General features: G+C 36.6%; 1 protein-coding gene across 1 annotated transcript in view; it reads right to left on the reverse strand.

The window, feature by feature from the left end:
• SPON1 (spondin 1) overlaps positions 1–21,151 on the reverse strand; it is a 204,025-nt gene that overhangs the window by 125,846 nt on the left and 57,028 nt on the right. The window contains exons 4-6 of the mRNA XM_052810469.1: positions 13,228–13,301; positions 12,429–12,551; positions 6,820–6,968 (exon numbers count right to left, since the gene is read on the reverse strand). Coding sequence (XP_052666429.1) covers positions 6,820–6,968; positions 12,429–12,551; positions 13,228–13,301 — 346 coding nt within the window. The remainder of the gene's footprint in view (positions 1–6,819; positions 6,969–12,428; positions 12,552–13,227; positions 13,302–21,151) is intronic.

The following is a 21,151-nucleotide window of genomic DNA, read 5'->3' on the forward strand; positions in this document are numbered from 1 at the left end:
TACTTGTCTATTACCAAAACAATCAGCAGTCCTCAGCTGATGAGGTATGAGGGAAGATAGGAGATTGTCAGTAACTTCTGAGGAAAGGGTTTAAGAAAGAAGGCTTTAGCCAACAACGTCCTGCAGCTTCTCCCAGAGGCAGGCGGAGAGATGCTCGGCTCTCCTTATAACAGCCATTGACTCCTGGGAATGCTGAGAAGGGTACCAGTTGGTTTTTTAGAATGGAAATGTTAGACTGAAGGCCGGTTTAACCAGGGGGGGAAATTCCACATTTCTGAGCAGACTGGAGATCAGTTCATGAACAGAGCACAGGCCAGGTGTTCAATGGAGGGAGGGAGAAGTGCTTTTGATGCTACATTTGCATGGCGCAGCTATGTGCAGTGTGCACGAGTCAACGTGAGGTTATTGTGTATGAAAACAATGTCCTAACAGGAGTCTGGTCAGTGCTGACAATTTTGAAAAACATTTTCTAATTTTAAGTAGATGAAGAAATTTCCTGCAATGCATCATACACCCCAGTATATTGAGACAGACCTTTTGAAACAATAGCACAAGCCTGGTGTCTTCTCTGTGGTATGACTGCACCAGTCACGTTAAATCGCAAAGGCTGTTTCTTCCAAGGGAAACATCCATCCATCACAGAACAAAACTACAGTGGTTTAACAGTTTCTAGATCACGAGTGCAAGAATTCTCCGTCTGATTTTCACAGATCTTTAACAGCAGAAAGGACCTTCATTTCTCTATGACAATAAGGCACCTGGCCTAGCTTTGCACATAACTAATACAAGGTGATTAAAGATGTCCACAAATCCAAATGAGCAATGGTAACCAGAATGTTTCACTAAGATTTACAACTCAACTGACAGAGTGAGTTTCCAGTAATTTTACAGCATTTTCCTGTTCTTGTTGCTAAACCTGGCAAAAAGCAACTTGGCAGAACTTGAAACAGCATTGTTAACCAAGCCACTATTTTGCTGAAGTTTTGACCCAAGGCTAAATACAATTTCAAAATTATATTTTGCCTGGTGTTCTAAACCAGGGAGATGACCACAATCATAAAAAGGATGTTTTGCACAAAATGCGTTCAGTATCTGCCAGCTCTCACAATCCTCCAAATAGAAGAACCACACATGCAGTAACTGTGGCATAAGGACTGTGCTCTAATGATTAAGAGCTTATCCATAGCACAATGATATATTCAGAGTACTCAAATAACCACAAATCTTCCTATTCATTTTTATTGGCTGACTGCATGAACTATTAAAAGTATATTGAATCTTTCATGTTTTGGCCCAGGAAATAATACACCACTTAATATTTATTCATCAGAGCTTGATTTTGTAAAAGAGTGATTAACTTCAATAGCTTTGAGACTAACTGGAGGTGCTTTGTACTGTTCAGAATTAGTAAAAATGATACGTATTTTCCAGCATTTACAGGGACTACTTTCACCAACAAAACAATAGTTTTTCTGACTGAAATGGAAGCGAAGATTTTACTAAAAAAAGACATGACTTCTTTTTTTACGTTCATAGATGAACCTTTCTTTTCTTTTTGGTATCTCAAAGTGAACATTCCACATGTTTAGTTATTTTTAAAGCCAAAACATGTTTGCTTAACAGTTGCACAAATGATCAGAACTTTTGCAATGTAATTCCACTTAGAGACTACAGTAACTAATGAAACAAAATACCAGCTTACTGATGGGAACATACAGTGACTATGTTGTTTATATAAGCCTACAAAAATAAAACTCAGTGAAGAAACTTAAATTTGGAGTTTTCCACACTTTCTTCAGAAGAATAGGGATTTGTAGAAACACAATTTATTTACTGCTATGTCAGAAAAAGTTGATTTTCTCTTTCTGGTTTTGCTTTTAAAGTAAGTGACCTCTAAGTATCTGCCTTATAAGTCACTAGTAAGATATAAAAGAACATTAAATATTATTTTTAAACAGGTTTTCTTGTATTTCAATAGTTGTTAGAAAAAAGGCACCTTTTAAACATGTGTCTTTTCAAAATGAATGCTGTACTTTGACCTATGTTAGTATCATTCTTACAGCAATTAATCATATAGCCACAAAGAGCCAAATAGCACAGCATTCAACATCAGATTTCTTATTAGAGAAGCATATCTTTATTATTATCAAGTACTAAAAAAAGAATGCAATTGTGATGAACAGTTTTTGTTTGTTTTTTAAAGCAAGCAACACAAACTGTGAATCATCCTAAATACAGTTTCCAACAGAAGTTCATTAAAAGATGAAAGCCATCCTAGAAGAGGTGTTCTGAACCGTGTTGCATGAATTATTCACTGGTAGATAAAGCTTCCCTTTATGACATAAATAGACAATTTCTTTTTGGCAGAAATTTAGCATAGTAAACAGGCATTTCAAAACTTCTAATTACCAACATGCCAGAGATTTTGAAATATTATATAAGGTATATCTTCCAAAGGGAAAGGATGAAAAATCTACCACTTAACATTTTCAAAAGGCATAAAAAGTACCACAATTCACAACAGAGATGTGTGCACAGAGCAATAGAGGAGTCTAACCAAGCAAACAAAAGTCTAGATACAAATTTACAATCAAGCAGCTCGATCTGTCCAGAATTAGATTAGAGACAGTGTTAAAAACATGCAGTCAGGCTGTAACTAAAGTAGAAAGTATGCTGGGACAGAGTTTACTATTTCACTGTTAGGCCAAGTCCAAAATCTACTGAAATTTTCTGTGGGCTTTGCACAGAAACCTAGAGAGCTTTTGGACTATTTGTAAGAACAGTGACTGTACTTTTCATATTAGACTTTATGGCCATACTAATATTTCCTAAGTGTTCCTGTCTTTTCAACAGAGAGAGACTGGTGCCTCTGAAAACTGGCTGGGAACTCAAACCCCCTCCCGGGGACTGAGGAGAAAGGGGACCCTGAGGTATGTTGATGCCGTTCACTGAAGGTTTGGTTAAGCAAAGGTAGACATCCCAGTTGGCCAATTTCTTCCAGTTTCCATGAATAACAATAGTAGCAGAAATATCAATAGTAATACGTGGCAAAATAATCTAAGATCCTGTGCATGTTTTAATCTCCACCTGCAACACAGGCCAAGCCATCATGTTTTCACTGATTTTTTTTAGCTACTTTAAACAAGCACAGACTAAACTACTTCTGCAGCAATCATAGTTTTCAAGTGCAAAGCAGTCTTATTCTCAAACATTTTGAGGGGTATCATGGTCTCTGAAGCTTAAGTGTTCAGGGAGAATTTTTAGCTGTTCTGTCAAGCACGGGTGCAACTCAGTTGAACCACCCTGGTTGGTTAGCTAATTTTTACTTCTATAAGTACACAATAACAGATAATTCAAAAAGCAAAATTTTGAGCCTGTTTCAGTAAACACGGTAATAATTTGCCTAGCACTATAACAAAAAGTAATCAATATACTGCAGATTCCTCTTTGTAATTCAGGTGATTTACCAGCTTCAGTCAGAAAAATCTAATGACCCCATTTTTCTATGGAAGAACATAGTGCTGTGTTACAAAACAGGTGATGAAATGGTAACTATTCAACTGAAATACTGAAATTACATTTCTCAAAAATATCAATCAGGATCAATCCAACAATGAAATTACTTTAACCTTGACTCCCTTTTCTTTTTTTTTATTACATGGATATATTTTAAAAAACCCCAACCAGAATTATTTTGTAAAAATAAACATTTGGATAGAGTCACAACAATTACATATTTCATTCTGTAGAAAGTTTTGCATATTTCATCTGCATATGAAGGTTTCATCTTCAATTAATAAATTGTCTTCACAGAAGTTATCATGTGTCAAAAAATTTACATGCATCTTACTGGAAAGCAGAACTTGCTCTTCTCAAAGATCTGGAGGTACAGTCAGCTCCAATGTGAGGCCACTGAAGACCATGTAAAAAGTCATCCTACTTACTGACATTTCAGAGAGCATTAAGCCAAAACTGTAAGAATGTCATCTATGTGTCCATAGGGAATAAGCAGAGAGTACAAACTGCATTTCCCAGAGATAGTGGCAAGGTGCAGAATATTACTTATCCTGGTTTTAAAAAAAATTGGTGGCAAAATTACTTAGTATTTATCCTAAAATAATTAGGCAAACCCCAATGAGTTCTCTTAAGGTGTGAGACATTTAAATCAAAGAGGAATGACTATGTCTCTATTTTAATCTTGTATCATCTGCCTAGGATATGACATTTAGCATTACACTTTATTCTTTTTGATTCATGTTTTAACCATCTTGTTTGTTTGTTTGTTTAAACAGAGCAATCACAATATTCAGAATTCCCCTGTTAAATTCTGTATCTGTTTCTGTCCAGGCAGTTTATCAAATAACAGGTTCTGGACACATCAGACTTTCTGAAAACAGAATGAAAGAGTGAATATATTTCAGAGATACATGAGGTCAGTGAACATTCTTTTGCTCACATAATTCCTTTTCCATCCTTTGTTTGTTCATTTATAACCCCTGAAGTGTAACGCATGAGTTATCCTATTGTACGCATCAACCACTTGACAGATTGTTTTAGTAAAACTCTTATGTGCTGTGACTTTCCTTCCAGGCTGCCAGGAAAAGTTTAACAAAAAGGCTGATTAGTTCCTTTAAGTCCTCCGAGATAAACAAACTACAAAGCAAATTTACAGTACCCAAGACCATCCATGCAAAAATATCACACAGGCTCTTTACAGTAACAACACAGAGCATTGGAAGGTGCTCAGTCAAGAAGAAAAGCTGATGATGATTCAGCAGTCTGTCAAATGGGGAGCAGAAATGTTCACGCTTGAGAATCTTGAGTTAATGACATATAATTGTTAGGACACTTCTTAATAAAGCTCTGTTTAAAGAAAGCCTTTTTTTCTTCATTTCATGCGTGGACGGTAAATTTTTAATAATAATTCATAACAATCCTTAGGTAGATTTTTCTCTTTCTTAATAAGACCTTAGATAATGTCAATGACACAGATGCCAGCTACTTAAATATATGTCTCTGTATTCACCTAAGAAACTGCACACAAAACACAGTAGACACACACAGCAGATTTCCAAACCCAGGTCTGGCCTTGTAAGAAGTGCATTACCCGCTGTGGGCAGGCTGCAGGCGAGGGCTATGGCCCCAGCCCTGCACTGCTGCCCAGAGGCCTGGGAACAGGAACTGTCCTGCTTTTAGTTTTGCTAACTTCATATTCAGAAGTATGAAATATAGGAAAGATCCACACAAAGGTAGCAAAAATGATTGTAAGTACGGAGGGTTTCTTGCATGTGCTCAAAATTAAGGAATAGAATATTTTCCCTGAAAAACAGATAATTAAGGAAAGCAAGCTTATGATACATAAAAAATGATTAATAGGGAAAGATATTTTGTTCATTACTGAAATGCAAAGTATTATTTTCCAGTCTCACAATATTTACTTTGATTTTATTGTTAAAATTTGTGCCTTATAAAAAGTATAGGCATTGAATGATTGAAACACAAATACTTCTATAAAATTCCAGCTGTTTTGAAATCTTTAATTCTCAGTACATTTGGCAGAAGCAGAAAGTGTCCCAGGAATACATTAAAAATATTGCATATCAATTAAATAGTAAGTCACGCCTCTCACGGCATGCTAAAGGCTGGCATAGCAAAGCCGGCACGTGAAATGCCCAAACAAGCCCTTTGGCTCCCATTTTGCTGTCCCCTGCAGTGTGTCCCTGCTACCCCACCTGACTATTCTGCCTCGGACTAGACCTCCTCCTCACTTGTATCGCTTCATCAATTTGGGAGGAAAGTCAGGAAAGCAGAATCTGACAGCGACTCCAGTAAACCAGATCTGTCTTTAACTTTTCTGCCTTTAAGTGTTCTTACTGAATGCTGTTTCCCTTCTGCTCCTGTCTTGTCTGTACAAGGTGATAAGCTGTTGGGGGCAATTTCTGCCTTCTCTCCCATGGGGTACAATCAGAACTATATACTATATATGCACTTACCCACACACATATATGTACATAAAATTGTATGTATTGCTCTACTGTATGTAATAATATTTACATTCTTTCTGTCTTATAACAGAGCTCAGTTTTCAGTCAGTCCTTAAATTTCATGGAGGTAGACATCCTAATAATAATCATCACTGTGTCCTGGTATATTTTATTTGGTTGCTTGTTACTTGATGTAACAAAATGAAAATCATCTATAAACTATTTGAAAGAATGAGTTCCATTCAGCTGAATCAGTCCCCTATAAGATGATACACTATAAAGGCTCTTTTGCCCTGAAACCATAATCCTGATTAATCAAATTTTGTTAGCGCAATTATGTAAAGTTTTCCTGCTCAGCAACAAAAATCACCTCACTCTCCTGTAAAAGCATTTCTAACTTGAATGAATCTGCAGAAAATTGCAAATAAGGTGCGTAGAGAAAAAGAAATAAATACTACAATATACTATAAACCAAAAATGACCACTTCAATAAGGAATAAGGCATACTGCTTGCCGTCTTCATGGTATTCCTTCAACAAACTCTTAGTGTCTTCATGATTAAGCCCGGAAAGATGAATTTTGCTTTTCTACCTCTGATTTATGCCTTGCACGACACATAGATTTTTCTAAGTTCAGAATACTGCAATTTACTTGTCCTCTCACAGACAAAAACTTTTGCCAGAGTAAGAACGAGTCTAGAAAGACAGGCAGATCTCCTAATCTGCTTAACTGAAAATCAGCTAGCAAAAGGACATTCACAGACATTGTCAATGACAAATCATTCACAGGCCAAGGTAGGACGCATTTTTTAAAGTATGGACTAAATTACACCTACTTGCTGTCGAATTTCTTCTTCCATCTTTACTGGGGACCCCAACTCTGCGACTTGTTTGACACCTTCGCTAGCATATCCTCCATACTCCCAAAGGATGTAGTTCTTTGAGTGAGAACTACCAATGATCGCGGACCAGTGGTTGGTGCGTCCTTTCATGAGGGAAAAAACAAAACAAAACAAAACAACCACCATCAAGACAGCCTCAAAGCATAGTTCCTAATTTTTTATTAAAGTGAAAGGTTTGAAGTGCCCGGTCTTCACCAGTACCAAGCTTTTGCATGTGTTGCATTCTGTCAGTTCTCACTACATCGATACACCATATCTTTAGAGTAATAAGAACAAGCCAGTGAACTACAGAAATATAGCATAAAGTGTCAGTAATTATTGGATATAACAACACAGGCAGAAAAGATGAGAAAGATTGTATTCTGGCTAATCAAGCATCCCCCCCAAACAGATAGGCTTAGTAAATTTTTTTCTTCACTGAAAACTTCACTTCTTCAGGAAGTTCAAGAATCCTTTAATTTTAGGTTTCCATGTAAAATATTTTTGAGGATGAAACCTGAAAGGGATGACTTTGGTGGTCACTCAAAGATTTAACAGCAAGTAATTTCCTTACTGAGAGATACTGGTTTCTAACAGTCTACAAGATTTGTGTTTGAGTCGTGACAGCAAATTACCAGCAAAAGGTGTTTGTATAAGCGTGATTACACTATCATTAAATGTTATAGATTTTCCTTTATACCTTTGTGCCCAAACATTATCAGGCACAGAGCTATAAAGGGCTTACAGCCAGAAACCTTCCCGAGCAACTTCCTGCTGAAACAGAGGTGAAACATTTGCTTTCTATGGGCAAGTGATGTCCAGCACTTCTTTCAGAAAACTTCTGAAATACTGGTAAAGAACTGCTGTTATTGGCACCAACATAGCTGTTTTTTCTGCTTCTGCACACTTAAATTATACATGTACCATGTCTCCTCCCCCACCCTCACCCCAACCATTAATAAGGGTTCCCTTTCATTTAGGAAGGGAGCAAAGTAGTGAATTTTAGTGCTTCTATATTCACTGAGTTTGCTTGCTGAAATTTCTCATAGTGTAAGAGTTGTAGAGCTAGGCAAAAGGATTCCTGTTCTTGTTTCTTGTCTTGTTGAACAGAAAAAGAAAAAAATGTAGAATTTTAAAGAGAAAATGTTAGAGAAGTCTGATGGAATTGAAAAGAGAATCGAGCAGAAATAAGGAGTCACAGAAGTCCCACAGTACTGGAAATAAAAATGAATTCACTTAAGTGTCAAATAACACTCTGCAAAGATATGGGCTTAAAGGAAAAGGATGAGAAAATGAACTGCTCACATAAGCAGTCTGGTAACAATGCAAAGACTGTAGGAGATGAGGGAGGCAGAATGATGGAGTGAGACAATACTTAACATTTTTCTTTGCAATGCAAAAGGTAGAGAGTAGCAGTAAAAACAGCTGAAAAACAGAATAAATGAATCAAAAATGAATAATGAAGTAAACAAAAGGAATACAAATTTAAGATGTGAAAGGTAGGACAATGAAATTGAAAAAGACAGTGTAGAGAATTGAATTAAGTCAGATGCAGGAACCTAATCACAGGAGAAGACAAAATAGAATAGAAATAAAAAAAATGAACACCAATTGTAGGGGGAAAAAAGCTAGAAAAGTGTAGCAAGCAGAATAGATGAGGGAGATGGCCTAGCAACACAGCGAACAGAACCTCCATAGTTTCCTTAATGCTAAACTTGGACTAACGAGCTCTGAATTGTAGCAGGCTTGATGTTTTCAGAATTGATTAAAGCTAATCAGTAATTGAGCCCCAAATGAAGAAGAAACAAAACTAAACCTCCCCTCCCCCAGAGGTAATAGCTGAAGAGACTACAGTGTCAGAACACGGTTTCTTGATCTAAGATCTAGTAATTGGTCCTTAAATATACACTGGCACCTTGTCAAACCACAGAGAGATACTGTCATTCAGCTTCAGCGATGGGACTACCAGTTTTGCCCATTCTTTCTTCCTAGCACACAGGTCTAACTATCTCACAAGTCATAGATAGCAGCTTTCCCTGAAACAGAGTACGTGACACTTAGTGAAACTTATTGAAAGAGGAGGTTCCACATAGTCCCTACAAAAGAAAAATGTATCACTATAGAGAGGAACTAGCGTGCCTTTAAGTCTTTAGTAAAATGGATAATTAATTGTTCTGTGTGCTGCAAAGCTTCTCACACTCCCTATCCTAAACAGGACAAGAACATCTGATGTCTTTGTAATCAGAGTCCAGCCTCTTCCACCAAACACCTCACCCTAAAGATACCGGCTCTGCAGAGAAAGCACCTGGCTTACCTACTTGCCCAAATGAGCTGTTCAAAGTATACCACATCTACTCTAAACTTTTTACAAAACCTGTGCAACATTTGCAAATGTTGCACTTCTCACCTTGAGCCTCCCATTTTTTATGAGAACAAAGAGGCAACTCAATGGTTCTTATGCCTTTTCCTCTAAACATCAAAGAAACTTCTCTACATGAAATAGTCTGAGCAGTACAAGGCCAGAGCTATTTTGCATCACCAGTCCAATGTCACTATCCAATTCTTAAGACAGCAAACAGAATACTGACAGCTTTCCAATGGTGTTATTTCACTTCCTTTTTGTATGAGTAGTTTCTCAATTTACACTTAGATGTGTATTTTTGCATAAAGATCAAGGTGTCATCGCAACATGAGGAGGTATCCTCTGACATACTTCATAGATGCTAGAGTGTGTCCAGAGAAGGCCAACCAAGTTGGTGAGGGGCCTGGAGCACAAGTCTTATGAGGAGTGGCTGAGAGAGCTGGGGTTGTTCAGTCTAGAAAAGAGGAGGCTGAGGGGAGACCTTATCGCTCTCTACAACTGCCTGAAAGGGGGGTTGTAGTGAGGTGGGTGTTGGTCTCTTCTGTCAGGTGGCTGGAGATAGGACGAGAGGAAATGGCCTCAAGTTGAGGCAAGGGAGATTTAGGTTAGATATTAGGAAAAATTTTTTTACTGAGAGGGTTGTCAAACATTGGAATGGGCTGCCCAGGGAAGTGGTTGAGTCACCATCCCTGGAGATACTCAAAAAGCGAGTGGACAGGGTACTCCAGGGCATGGTTTAGGGGGCATGGTTAATGGTTGGACTCGATGATCTTGAAGGTCTTTTCCAACCAAAATGATTCTATGATTCTATGTGCCATACAAAATCATGATGGAGAGCATATATATTTCTATTATCATATATGGGTAATACCCAAAGAGAATAAATGCTTTTAAGTCACAGGGCATATGTGAATACAAATCTTTCTGAGTAGCAAAATGTGTTAGGAAATTTAATAGATCCCCTTGAACCAGATTTAATAACAAATGAAATACTCAGCTTCCACTAGTCCTATTATCAGGAGTTGAGATAACTTGCAAAAATTACCTGAAAGGCGTGCTCGCTTTTGTAAGCTTCAGTTTGCAAATCAGAAAAAAAAAAAATATTTTTTTCAGTCTGAGATCCATGAAAGCAAAATTATTTTGAGAATTAGTTTTTGAACCCTTTCTACAGCTGTGGTACACCTCTCTCCATTCACTCTACGGTTGGCACACTCAGAACAAGATTGTGTTGCAGTGGTTTCATTCTAAGCAGTGCCTTATAGAATAGGTGCATCTGGTAACTCCTAAACAGACAATATGCTTTTAAATTTAATGGAACAGACGTATTTTAATTGCACTGGTATAATAAACGTAATATTATTCCTCCTTCATGGAATCTGTGAAAACCTCAAAATAGTTTCCCAGAATTAAAAGTTTTGCACTGTACCTTCCACAAACATTTCTGTGTAATAGCAAAAGAAAATACTTTACTTGGCAAAAGCGGTTCTTTGGAGAAAAGCTAAGCAATGAAGTACATATTATTTAGTGTTTTTTAAAGCAAGTCAGAGAGTAAGTTAAAGAAAAGATACAAAATATAAGTTTTATGATCTGCTTTCGATTTCAGCCATACTAGTGCTGTAAGAGTAGAGCCGAATTTTTTATGTGATGGCTTGGCAAATAATCAGTGATTTACCACAGTCCATCATGAATAACATTTTGTTTTAATGTAATTACTGCACAAGTTCAATATTTTGAAGAATAATGTTGATGATGAGTTTTCATTTTTAATATTACTACATCTGGATGAGATCTTTTTCTGAACTTTCAGAAATTTCAATGTAAAATCTTAGCAGCTGTTATTACAGGGCTTAATACTGCTAGTATTATACAGTTATCTTTTCACTTTTCCAGTTTTTTAAGTAGAACATTAATATAATTCACCAGTTTGTAGACTGCTTTCTCCCCAGTTACAGAGTCCACTATTGTGGCAAACTATTGCAACTTGCTTACTTTCAGTCATGCACACATACTCTTCATGTGTTCACTGACTTGGATTTAAAAGAAAAGGCCATTTATCCCCAATATTACATCATTAAGTCACAGTAACTTTATAGTTTTCAATCATTTTCTCATACCCTATTTCTAACCACCAGCTGAATCCACACAAATAATGCATAAAAAGTGTCACACTCAGCGATATATAAATTGTCCAATAGCCTAAAAGAGCATTCCTGCAATTATTGGTTTGGGCTTACTTTATCTCCCATGTATTATGCTGACAAATAATATTTAAACAATGCTACATTCAATTTAAAATTGCAATATTGCTTAGACTGTTAAAACTATGAGCTGATTGACACACAAACCATATTTGAGTTATATGATGACATTCCGACACTGTGACAATAACAGCAATAAAATTTTTAAAAATCTACATATAAAGTCTACATAATAAACATCAGCCACAGACAACATAACAAAGTTGAAAGACCAGTAAATGTGATTCACATTCTCAAATAATTTCCTAGCCTTTATTGCCACAGACTGTGGAATCAGTAATGAAAGAACAAATGCATAATACACATATTTTTGTAACTTTAGCTTTTTAGAGTTATTTGGGTTATTGCAACAAGAATACTGATTCTGTAGTTCAGAAACTTAAAAAATCCAGACAGGCAAAGCTCAGAATGCGTATTTTATCTGTCTATTCAACCAACAAAGACAAAGACGACAGAATACTCTAAGGTCTATAATCTCATTAATGTCCTTGGGCAGCAAGATTCAGGGCGCACCAAAACTAACCAGAATCTTTCAAAAGACTCTGAAGGAAAATGTACAGACAAGATTGGCATGGTTGTAAAATCAAAATGTTAGCGCGTTGTCCATCCTTTGTGGCATTTTTCTTAAAATCTCATTTCCTAGCTTTACATTATAAGCAGGCCTAAGCTTAAAAAAGTAACCTTTCTCACCACAAAGAAATCTTGAAAATGTGATCTCGTACACACCTCAGTGCAAACTGTCAGGCAAATCAATAGAATTTATTTGTAATGTATAGCATTCACAGAAAGATCCATGGATTTTCAATACTGAACATTAGCACTATTCCATATATGTCATAATTTACACTGCTGAGCTGTAAATAAGTACTGTTGTGTCATACAACAAGCTCTAACATCTTTACAGTCTCCATATGGTACAACAATAGTAGAAGAATGATACTCACGTGGAAAATCTTTGGGATGTGTTTTTTCTGACCAGTTTCCATAAAAAGTTAGCCTGTATTTGGCCGTTCCACAGGCACAACAATCTAGAATTGGTTTGTCAGTCACACCTTCTGAGGCTGAGTCTGAAAAAGCAGCAAGGTACCCATTGAAAACAGTTACAACTCAAAATCAACAGATGACAGCAAAGTTGCCATAATAAATATTCCAGTAACTAAATCTGAGTTAAACACGTATTTTTTTGTTTAAGTTGGGCTACACTAGACTAAACTAGAACCTTGAAATACCTGGGTCATATTTATAAGCGGATGTAATGATTTAAATCTACATTTTTAAATAAGAAGGCAGTACTATTTCAGTTGTCTTCAGATTCAAAATGGATTTGTTTCTGGCTCTTATCTGATATAGACAAAACCGCACTTTATCTCAAAACACAATAGGCTTGAAATTTCTGGACAGCCAAAGCATATAAATTCTGCAGTGGGATGCAATAACCAACTGCAATGCTTAGGTTTAGGAAAGGATGAAATAGCCCAGGATTCAATAAACTAAGTGCCCTGGAGACAAATGGGTTTCACACGAAGACCAGGTAAAAAGTTGCAAGAATCACATTTAGAGGAAGGCAAGGAAGATAGTATGAGGAACAGTATATGTGATAAGGATGGAAATATTTGAATGGAAGATCCCAAATTTGAACCTGGATGAAACTGTTCCAGGCCTCAAAATTTTAATTTGATATAATGAGTTAAGAGAAATATGTAGAACATTACAAGGTCAGAAGGATGTTTTACTTTACCTTACCTTGTTCGCAAATTTTTTTGGTGAGAGAACCCTCATCTTGAAAATAAATTATGCGCTTCTGCACAATACTGGCTCTATAAAGTAAAAAAAAAAAAAAAAAAAGTTTCAAATATATTTGTTCCTTAAAGGAAGAAGAAAAAGCGTGATAAAGTAGCAAAAGGACAGAACGGGACTGCTCAGACCTAGGCATATTTCCCTCTACTGACAATATATATACACAATACAAGACTACAAATAGGATATTTTTATTTCAACTTGCACTTGAATTTCATCACATTTTACAGAAACTTGGAATGTTATTACCTTTAAAGAAGTTATCATAGTCATATGGTGAGGGTCTGTGCTCTTGAACCGCATGATGGTCAACTGAATATTCGATATTTCAATCAAATCTTATATTAAAATACAGAAATTATATTTGATTTCAGAAAAATAGCACAGCTAAAGCAAGCAGCTGTTTGTAGGAAATTACATAGCATCCTGAAGAGATAAATACTTCTGACATATGACAGCAATTCAGTGCAATTATCATGTAAAACAGAAGTCAGAAAAAGAGTTAGCATAAGCTAAAGTCTTTAAAAGCAATTCGAAGCTTCCAAAAGACAAACCACTTTAAAATTAATTAAATCTAGTATATTTTATAAAGGCTTATAATTCAAACAAAATGTAAGTTTATAAGCCTCAGTTTGGGGTGGGGCAGGGAGGTTGAATCTGGAAACGATACAGGGAAAACCAGATTTACTATGCAATTTTATTTTTTACAGCTGGAATTGTACAGCTGAAATTTAGCTGATTTTTAGCCTTCCATCTGAGAGACCATAAATTGAATTTTGCATCAAAGATCTTCAAGTCAGCAAAGCACCAAGCCCAAGTTCTTGTTGCAGATTGGTATCATAGCTACCATATGGTAAATGTCAAAACCAATAACCAACTGGAAAATATGTTCAAATGGCTCAGGTGACCCTTTCTAGTCCTAAATAAACTTAACGAGCTTCTTTGACCATTTTTTAACTACAAAAATTTAATTCACATGTAAACTTTATCTTCTTTCTATAAGAAAACAGAATTTGGTTAAATTCAAAGACATTCTTTGGACAGAGAGTTTTCTGAGGAGAACATGCTTTGGGAGCTGGCACTTTTCTTTGTTTACCAGTAAGGGACCACATTCTTCTAGCAACATTTTTTTACCGTCACTCGTATTTAAAACTCTAAATAGCAAGGGGCAGATTCTTGTCTTACCTCAACTTTACAGTTAAATAATTATCTTGATCTTTCAAGAGTTACTCCTCACTCATACCCGTTGAAGTGAGAAGAAAAATAAGACTGTATATCCTTAGAATTGTTACTGTAGTCATGCAAACCTTTTTCTGACAATGTCCCACCCCATAAAATTATCAAAAATAAGATGCAGTTTTACTGTTCTTTCTTTGCCAAGATACAAGGTCAGAGTAGGAGAGGAAGGAATCCTTCATTTCACATTATAAAGCACCCAGGAGAATAACTGGGTTTTGTAAACCTCTTAAAGCTAGATCAAACTGGAAAGGGTACAGAAACTACAGCTTGCTCTCATCCTTAATAGGGCTGGCATCTTCTAAAGGAAGATGTGGTAAAGGACAATACAGGCAACCAACCAAGGCTGTGAAAAAACACCGTGAAACAGAGAAGAGCAAGACTGAATTTTACAAAAAGCAAGGGAATGATCTGCCAGTATTTGGTGAAGGGGAACTCCTAGGCCTCATCTTCATAAGGGAATGTTCACACTTGGGGTAAATATGAGCCTGTAACAAATAATAGAAAGTGAATGAAACCTAGAGTTACTTAAATCTGTCTTTTATTAATATGAGAACTGACACAGGACAATTTAAATGGTGCCAGAAGAGACTGACCAAGTATACGAGAAGCAGAATGAAAGCTTTCTGAGAAATCTTTTTCGGGGTTTCTAACAAGAAACAAGAGGAAAAAATAAAACAAACAAAACCACTGAAACAACTACTAGCAAGAATATGAGCCCAATGGCCGGCCTGTGACAGTGGCATGCTACCTTAGTTTTTCCAGCCTTCACATTGAAAATAAGGACAACTTTAAAGACTTTTTGGATGCTACACTGCAACTGAGAACCAATACTTTCACACAGACTCAATGAAACACACACAATTTTTGATACGACATCAATCATGGTTTTTCAAACACTGTACCACAAAACTGGAAAAGAGTTGTGGAGGATAATTAATAAAATGCAAAGTAACAGCAACCTGAGCTGAAACGTATATGCATTGTCACAACTCACATATTGTGAAGATGCTTTAATTTCTTATACACTGGCCAGTTACCAGCAGCCATCTTCCAGGATTCATACTAGGGCCAATAGCATCTTCACTGATGTCCTGGATGAAGGGGCGGAATGCAACCTCAACAAGTTTGCAGATGATACTAAATTGGGGGAGCCGTTGACATGCTGGAGGGTAAGGCTACTATTTAGACAGGCAGATCCCAACAGGCATGAGAAATAGGTTAGCACGAACCCCATGAAAAGTCAAAGGCAAAGTCTTGCACATAGGATGGAATAATGCAGTTACAACAGTAGAGTACAGGACACCTGCTAGCCAGAGAGCAGCTTTGCAGAAAAGACTTTGGGGGTCCTGGTGGACAAGCTGACCATGAGCCAGCAGCACACCATTGCCGCCAAGGCAGCCACCAGCCTCCTCGGCGGTTTCAAGCAAAAGTGTAGCAACCTGGTCAAGGAACTTGATTTCTTCCTCTCCATTTGGTACATGTGAGACCACATCTGGAGTATTAATCACAGCCAGTTTGGGGCTGCCCAGTTAAACAAAGACATCACATTACTAGAGAAAGTCTAGTGAGGGTACATCAAGATGATTAGAGGAATGGAGCCCATGATGTCTGAGGAGAGGCTGAGAGAACTGGGTTCGCTCAGTCTAAAGAAGAAAATACAAAGGAAGGATCTTACTGCTTGTTGTCTTCAACTACCTATCGGAAGGATACAGAATAGGTAGAACCAGATGCTTCTCAGAAGTGCATGGTGGTAGGATGCAAGGCAACAGACAAGTGGGGACACAAGAAATGCCATGCAGGTACAAGGAAAATCTCTCTCACCACAAAGATGGTCAAAGTGATCAAACACTGGAACAGGCTGCCTAGACAGGTTGCGCAATCTGCACCCCGGGAGATATTCAAAACTTGATCAGACACATACCTGAGCAACCTACTCAACCTACCCAATGTAATAACACCTACTTCAAGGAGGCAGGTGGACTAAATGACTTCCAAAGGTCACTTACAACCTAAATTATTCTATGATCCTGTGCTTTAAATATCATTTTAAAGAACAGGTTTTCCAAGGCTTACTCAAAAAAAAAAAAAAAACAACCCCAAAAACCAAAAAAACAACCACAAAAAACCAACCACCCCCCCAAAACCACTTAGAATATCAAAACAAACAAGAAATCAGCTGCTTGATAAAGGCGCTCCCAAATCTGCAGATAACGAAGATATGAGTATTTAATTTCAGAAGCAGTTATTTTAGAAATAAAATGTAGAAAGATTGTTTGAAGCCTGAAGTGTACTTATATTATTCTTTGTGCTGCTGTTAGCTTGTCACTGTGAAATGTCAAGGGAACAGTTCCTTTTCTAACAGCAAGAGCTTCACAGCTTTCTGAGTCATTGTCTCTTCAGCTGTGTTTGAAATTATATGTGGAGCCAATAATCTAAATGGGATTTTTGTTACTGATTCCAAGTGGAAGGGGATTGGTATATTAGACAGCTGCATAAATACCAAAAGCAGGCACACAACTTTACAAATACTTAGAAACATGTTAATTTAATTTTAAAATATTCATTGTTTTAATAATCAGCTTCTAGACTGAAGACAGACCAAAGTATCTGATCAGTGTATTTGCCTAGTTTTTATCACTACCTTTTGTTCTCATTCTCCTTTTTTTTTTAGTCAACATGTTTTACTCCTCTATAAAAGTTCTGATTTGGACTAAGGATTCTTTCCTTTGGATTTGAGGTTTACAAAAACAGCTCAAAAATGGAATGGCTAACTTTTACAGAGAGGTAAGAAAGTTTTTAAGAATTTATACAAGGTACACATCTGCTTAGTTTGCATAAATCCTTCCCGCCAGTGCCAATATCCAGTGCTGTCTGGACTTTATGGGAAGGGGAGATCCGACTACTTTCCCCTACATGTTAACAGATTTAAGTGAATCTTTAATTGACTTATTTCTCTCTTTGGCTGTTAGCATACCATGGAATAAAAAAGAAAAAGGAAACAAATATGACTCCAAAAATCTGTTTGGTTCCCATTATCTTCCAAGTGATGCTTCTGGGTTTGTTTTAAAGCTTTTCCATCACCAAACTAAGGAGCAAAACCTTATGTTACAGGCATATATACAGCTAGCAGCACCTGGTTTTGTTTTAAAAAAAAAAAAAATCTAAAAATGCTACTCATTATTTCTGGTTTGTAGTTCTCTCAGCAAGATCAAGGAATATCTGGTAGCTTCTGTAATATCTGTTTTGGCAATACTACTTCAGAATGTTGTAGGTTTGATACAAGCAGGTCAGAGTCTCTGTCCTCAGTTTGGTCAGACAACATCTGAGCACGAGGGGAGTTGAGACCTGCCCTGAAAGATTTCCTTGGAATAAGAAGGTCCCTTTCCAGCACAGTTCCACAATGATTGTACCATCCTGCTGTGAAAATCTCTACCAAAGTCACATAAATTGCATTTGGGATATTAACAAACAGGAAATGTCATAAAGCATAAAAATTCAGAGCAGCCTTGGGAATGCTCCAAGTCATACCAGAAAGAGAGGGGGGTGGGTTTTATTTTTATTTTCTTTCTTCCGTAGAAACAGCTTTAGGTCATCTTCCTTACTTTTTGTCAAATCCTAGCATCAACAGAAATACTCTTATTTTAAATTGCCTCTGTGGGTGTCATGATGTGACAAAAGAAGTAAGGAAGAGGATCTATAGGAATTGTTCCTATGACATTTTTTAAGCTTACATCAAAACCATTAAGTACAATATTAGAGTTGCATTTTAATAAAATACTTTTTGCCAGAGCTGGTGAGGATACCCTAAGTTTCACCTGGATATTGAAAAATAATCATAAACTACTGGATTGCAGATAAGAAACTTTTTCTGATCTATATTACTTATGAGTTAACCTTGCCTTGCCCTTCCAGCCATCAAAATTTTAATTATTCCATGCCTTACTGATTTAATTACATTATTATAAGTTATTTCTCACCCCAGAAAGGTACCGAGAAAAATTATACCTAATAGGATGTTAAGTTCGTTTGCTTTTTTGGTTTTGTCTTTTGGAGAGAAAGAATTTCTAAATGTACCATTTACCTTAGCACTAGAAAGTGAGGTGAAAACCATGTATTTACATCTACTGTAATTTTGTTGGTGTTAGCAGATTTTGTGATTCTAATGCATTATTTAGGACTTTCTCATTTTATTTCCTTCTGTGTTGTCTTATAAAAAACCAACCCTATATTTCTGTCAAGCACTTATAAGGTCAGGAAATGTGCAAACTCCCAGAAGTTTACCAACAGCATTTACATCTCTTCCCAATATTTAGGAGACTCTAATTAAAAATAAATTAAAATTCCTCTGAAAACATATACAACCCTTTAGCCATTAGATGCCCATCAAGTTTTACACTGGTAGGGTATTTGACAACTACATTCTTCAAAATAATTTTCAACTAGGAAACTGTACTGTCTCACCAAAGAACAAGCTCCCTCTACACCAGAACCTAATTTTGTCATCAGCTATCATTGACAAGGGTCAGGACTATTAAAAACTTACATGAAATTATTTCTTTCTTGATGCCTAACTCGGGAGCTAACACAGATGATGCGAGTTTTTTTGTTGTCATTTTGTTCATTTGGTTTCTTTTAAGTATGTTGTTAATACAGTTTAAGCAAACCAACCAGACCTGATATTTGATGCTAGATAAACCCCAGTAATATTCATGTGAAGTTTATCAATGTTGCCATAATTCAACATTTACATCCCTGCACAGGATGAGTGCCTTTTCTCTAATAGATTAGTCAGATGAAAAACAATAAAAGCTGCTCACCTCTAAAAAATTCAGTGCGTACGTATACACGAGAATATCCTTCTAGTTTTATTTTTCAACATTTCACCCATACTGTCAGAAAATATAATGGAGAGAAACCCCACAGCAAGAGCAATGTACTCTAAATTTGTCTTACAAATTTGCTCTTGCTTCAAAATCCTTTTAGTTGTCCTTCATATCATACTCGGATCTACCATCACATGCATACATAGGAGCTCACTGACTTCAGGACTGATTTGACCATCATATATAATACAACAAAAAGCTCTAAGGGAAAACACAATTATATATGCTGCTATCTTGTATTTGTCCTCAGAAAATCTCTCTGTTCTTTGCTTGAATGGCCACAAGACATAAATAATAAATCTAAAATCTTCAGGAAAAAAAACCTCATACTGACAAAATCATTTCTGACATGTATGCTACACCTACTACATGCAAAAAAAACCCCAAACAACCTAAACCCACCAAAGGCAAAAAAGATGAAAGAATGAGTTTGTCTAGGACTCTTGAGAAAATTTCACATTGCTTAATACCCATTGCTATTTGTGGGCTGTATCTTCACCAGGTATTTTGCTAGCCACCATTTTTTTATAGCAAGTACCATCTCCTTGAATTTCAAAACTAAGCATTATAAATTATACTGTAAAGAAAAGTCAGAAAAGATTGGATAGGACTGAATGGTTGGAGGATATATTTATTTTGTTATTCTAAGTACTGGTTTCTGATTGTTTCCATTTACTATACATCAAAGGTGGGAGTATAGTTTTTATCAAGCTAGTGAGCCCAAAGTCATATTACCTCATAGCTATATTCATTGAGCTAACGTGGTAAGAACTGATGCAAAGCACTTGTGTATAACCTAACAAATCCTAAAATCAAAATGAAAAATGAAAAAAAAACCAACCCAAAAACTTATCAAACATTGGTTTATTTCTGTTTAAAACGTCTACGCAACCTGTATGACACCCACTTGCACAGGGAACTCAAAGACTTGACTCCTCTGGGTGTTCCAGAGAAGCAAGAAAAGAAAGAGGCAACGATGCCCCCATTTTCAGTCTGTAGGCTGCTTTACTTGCTATGCCAGGACATGGCAGAAAATAAACCACACAGGCGAAGATTACATTTCAAACCCTCCCACGTACGCTGCTGTTCACCAGTCCTCAAGTTCCTTGCTGTCACTACTTGACTTCTGTTCATTTTGCCATTATTGCCCAGCAAGCATGGACAGCCGTGACACAGTAAAAAGCATATTTGCCCTTTTACAATACTTCTTTTAATCTTTATATCCTACACATACTCCCTTGTCCTCTTGAGCCACCTTCCCCCACTCCGGGCTGGGGGGATAAAAACCCCTTTTTTTATATATATTGTATTAAAAAGCAAAATAAGTAAAAGTTAAACATCAGCATGAGTGCCCAGTTAATGAAACTTGAAAAAATACCCCAAAACTTTAGAAATATTGTTCTAAATCTTTAATATTCTTAAGGGATTCAGGAAGGAAGGAAGAGAATTTGTAGATAAAACCAAAAATATCAGAGCTCTCATTCTCCAACTATTGTTTTGGAAGAGGTGTCAGCTAGCAATATACTGAAGTTATATTTTAATGAGTAAATTATTTGCTTGTACAGACAAAAATTGTATGTCAAGAGCGACATCTTAACCAGGTCCACCCACTTGTAAAATACTGATTACTGGGTAATCAGTAGCGGAAATCCAAATTGGAATAAAGTATTTGATGTTTTCAAATCCAGAAAAATCATCACCTCATTTGACAGGAGCCTGAAGGTTAAAAGCGCCACAATTAACAGAAC

The sequence above is a fragment of the Harpia harpyja genome, chromosome 16 (genome assembly GCF_026419915.1).
Source record: "Harpia harpyja isolate bHarHar1 chromosome 16, bHarHar1 primary haplotype, whole genome shotgun sequence".
NCBI classification, from domain to species: Eukaryota; Metazoa; Chordata; class Aves; order Accipitriformes; family Accipitridae; genus Harpia; species Harpia harpyja.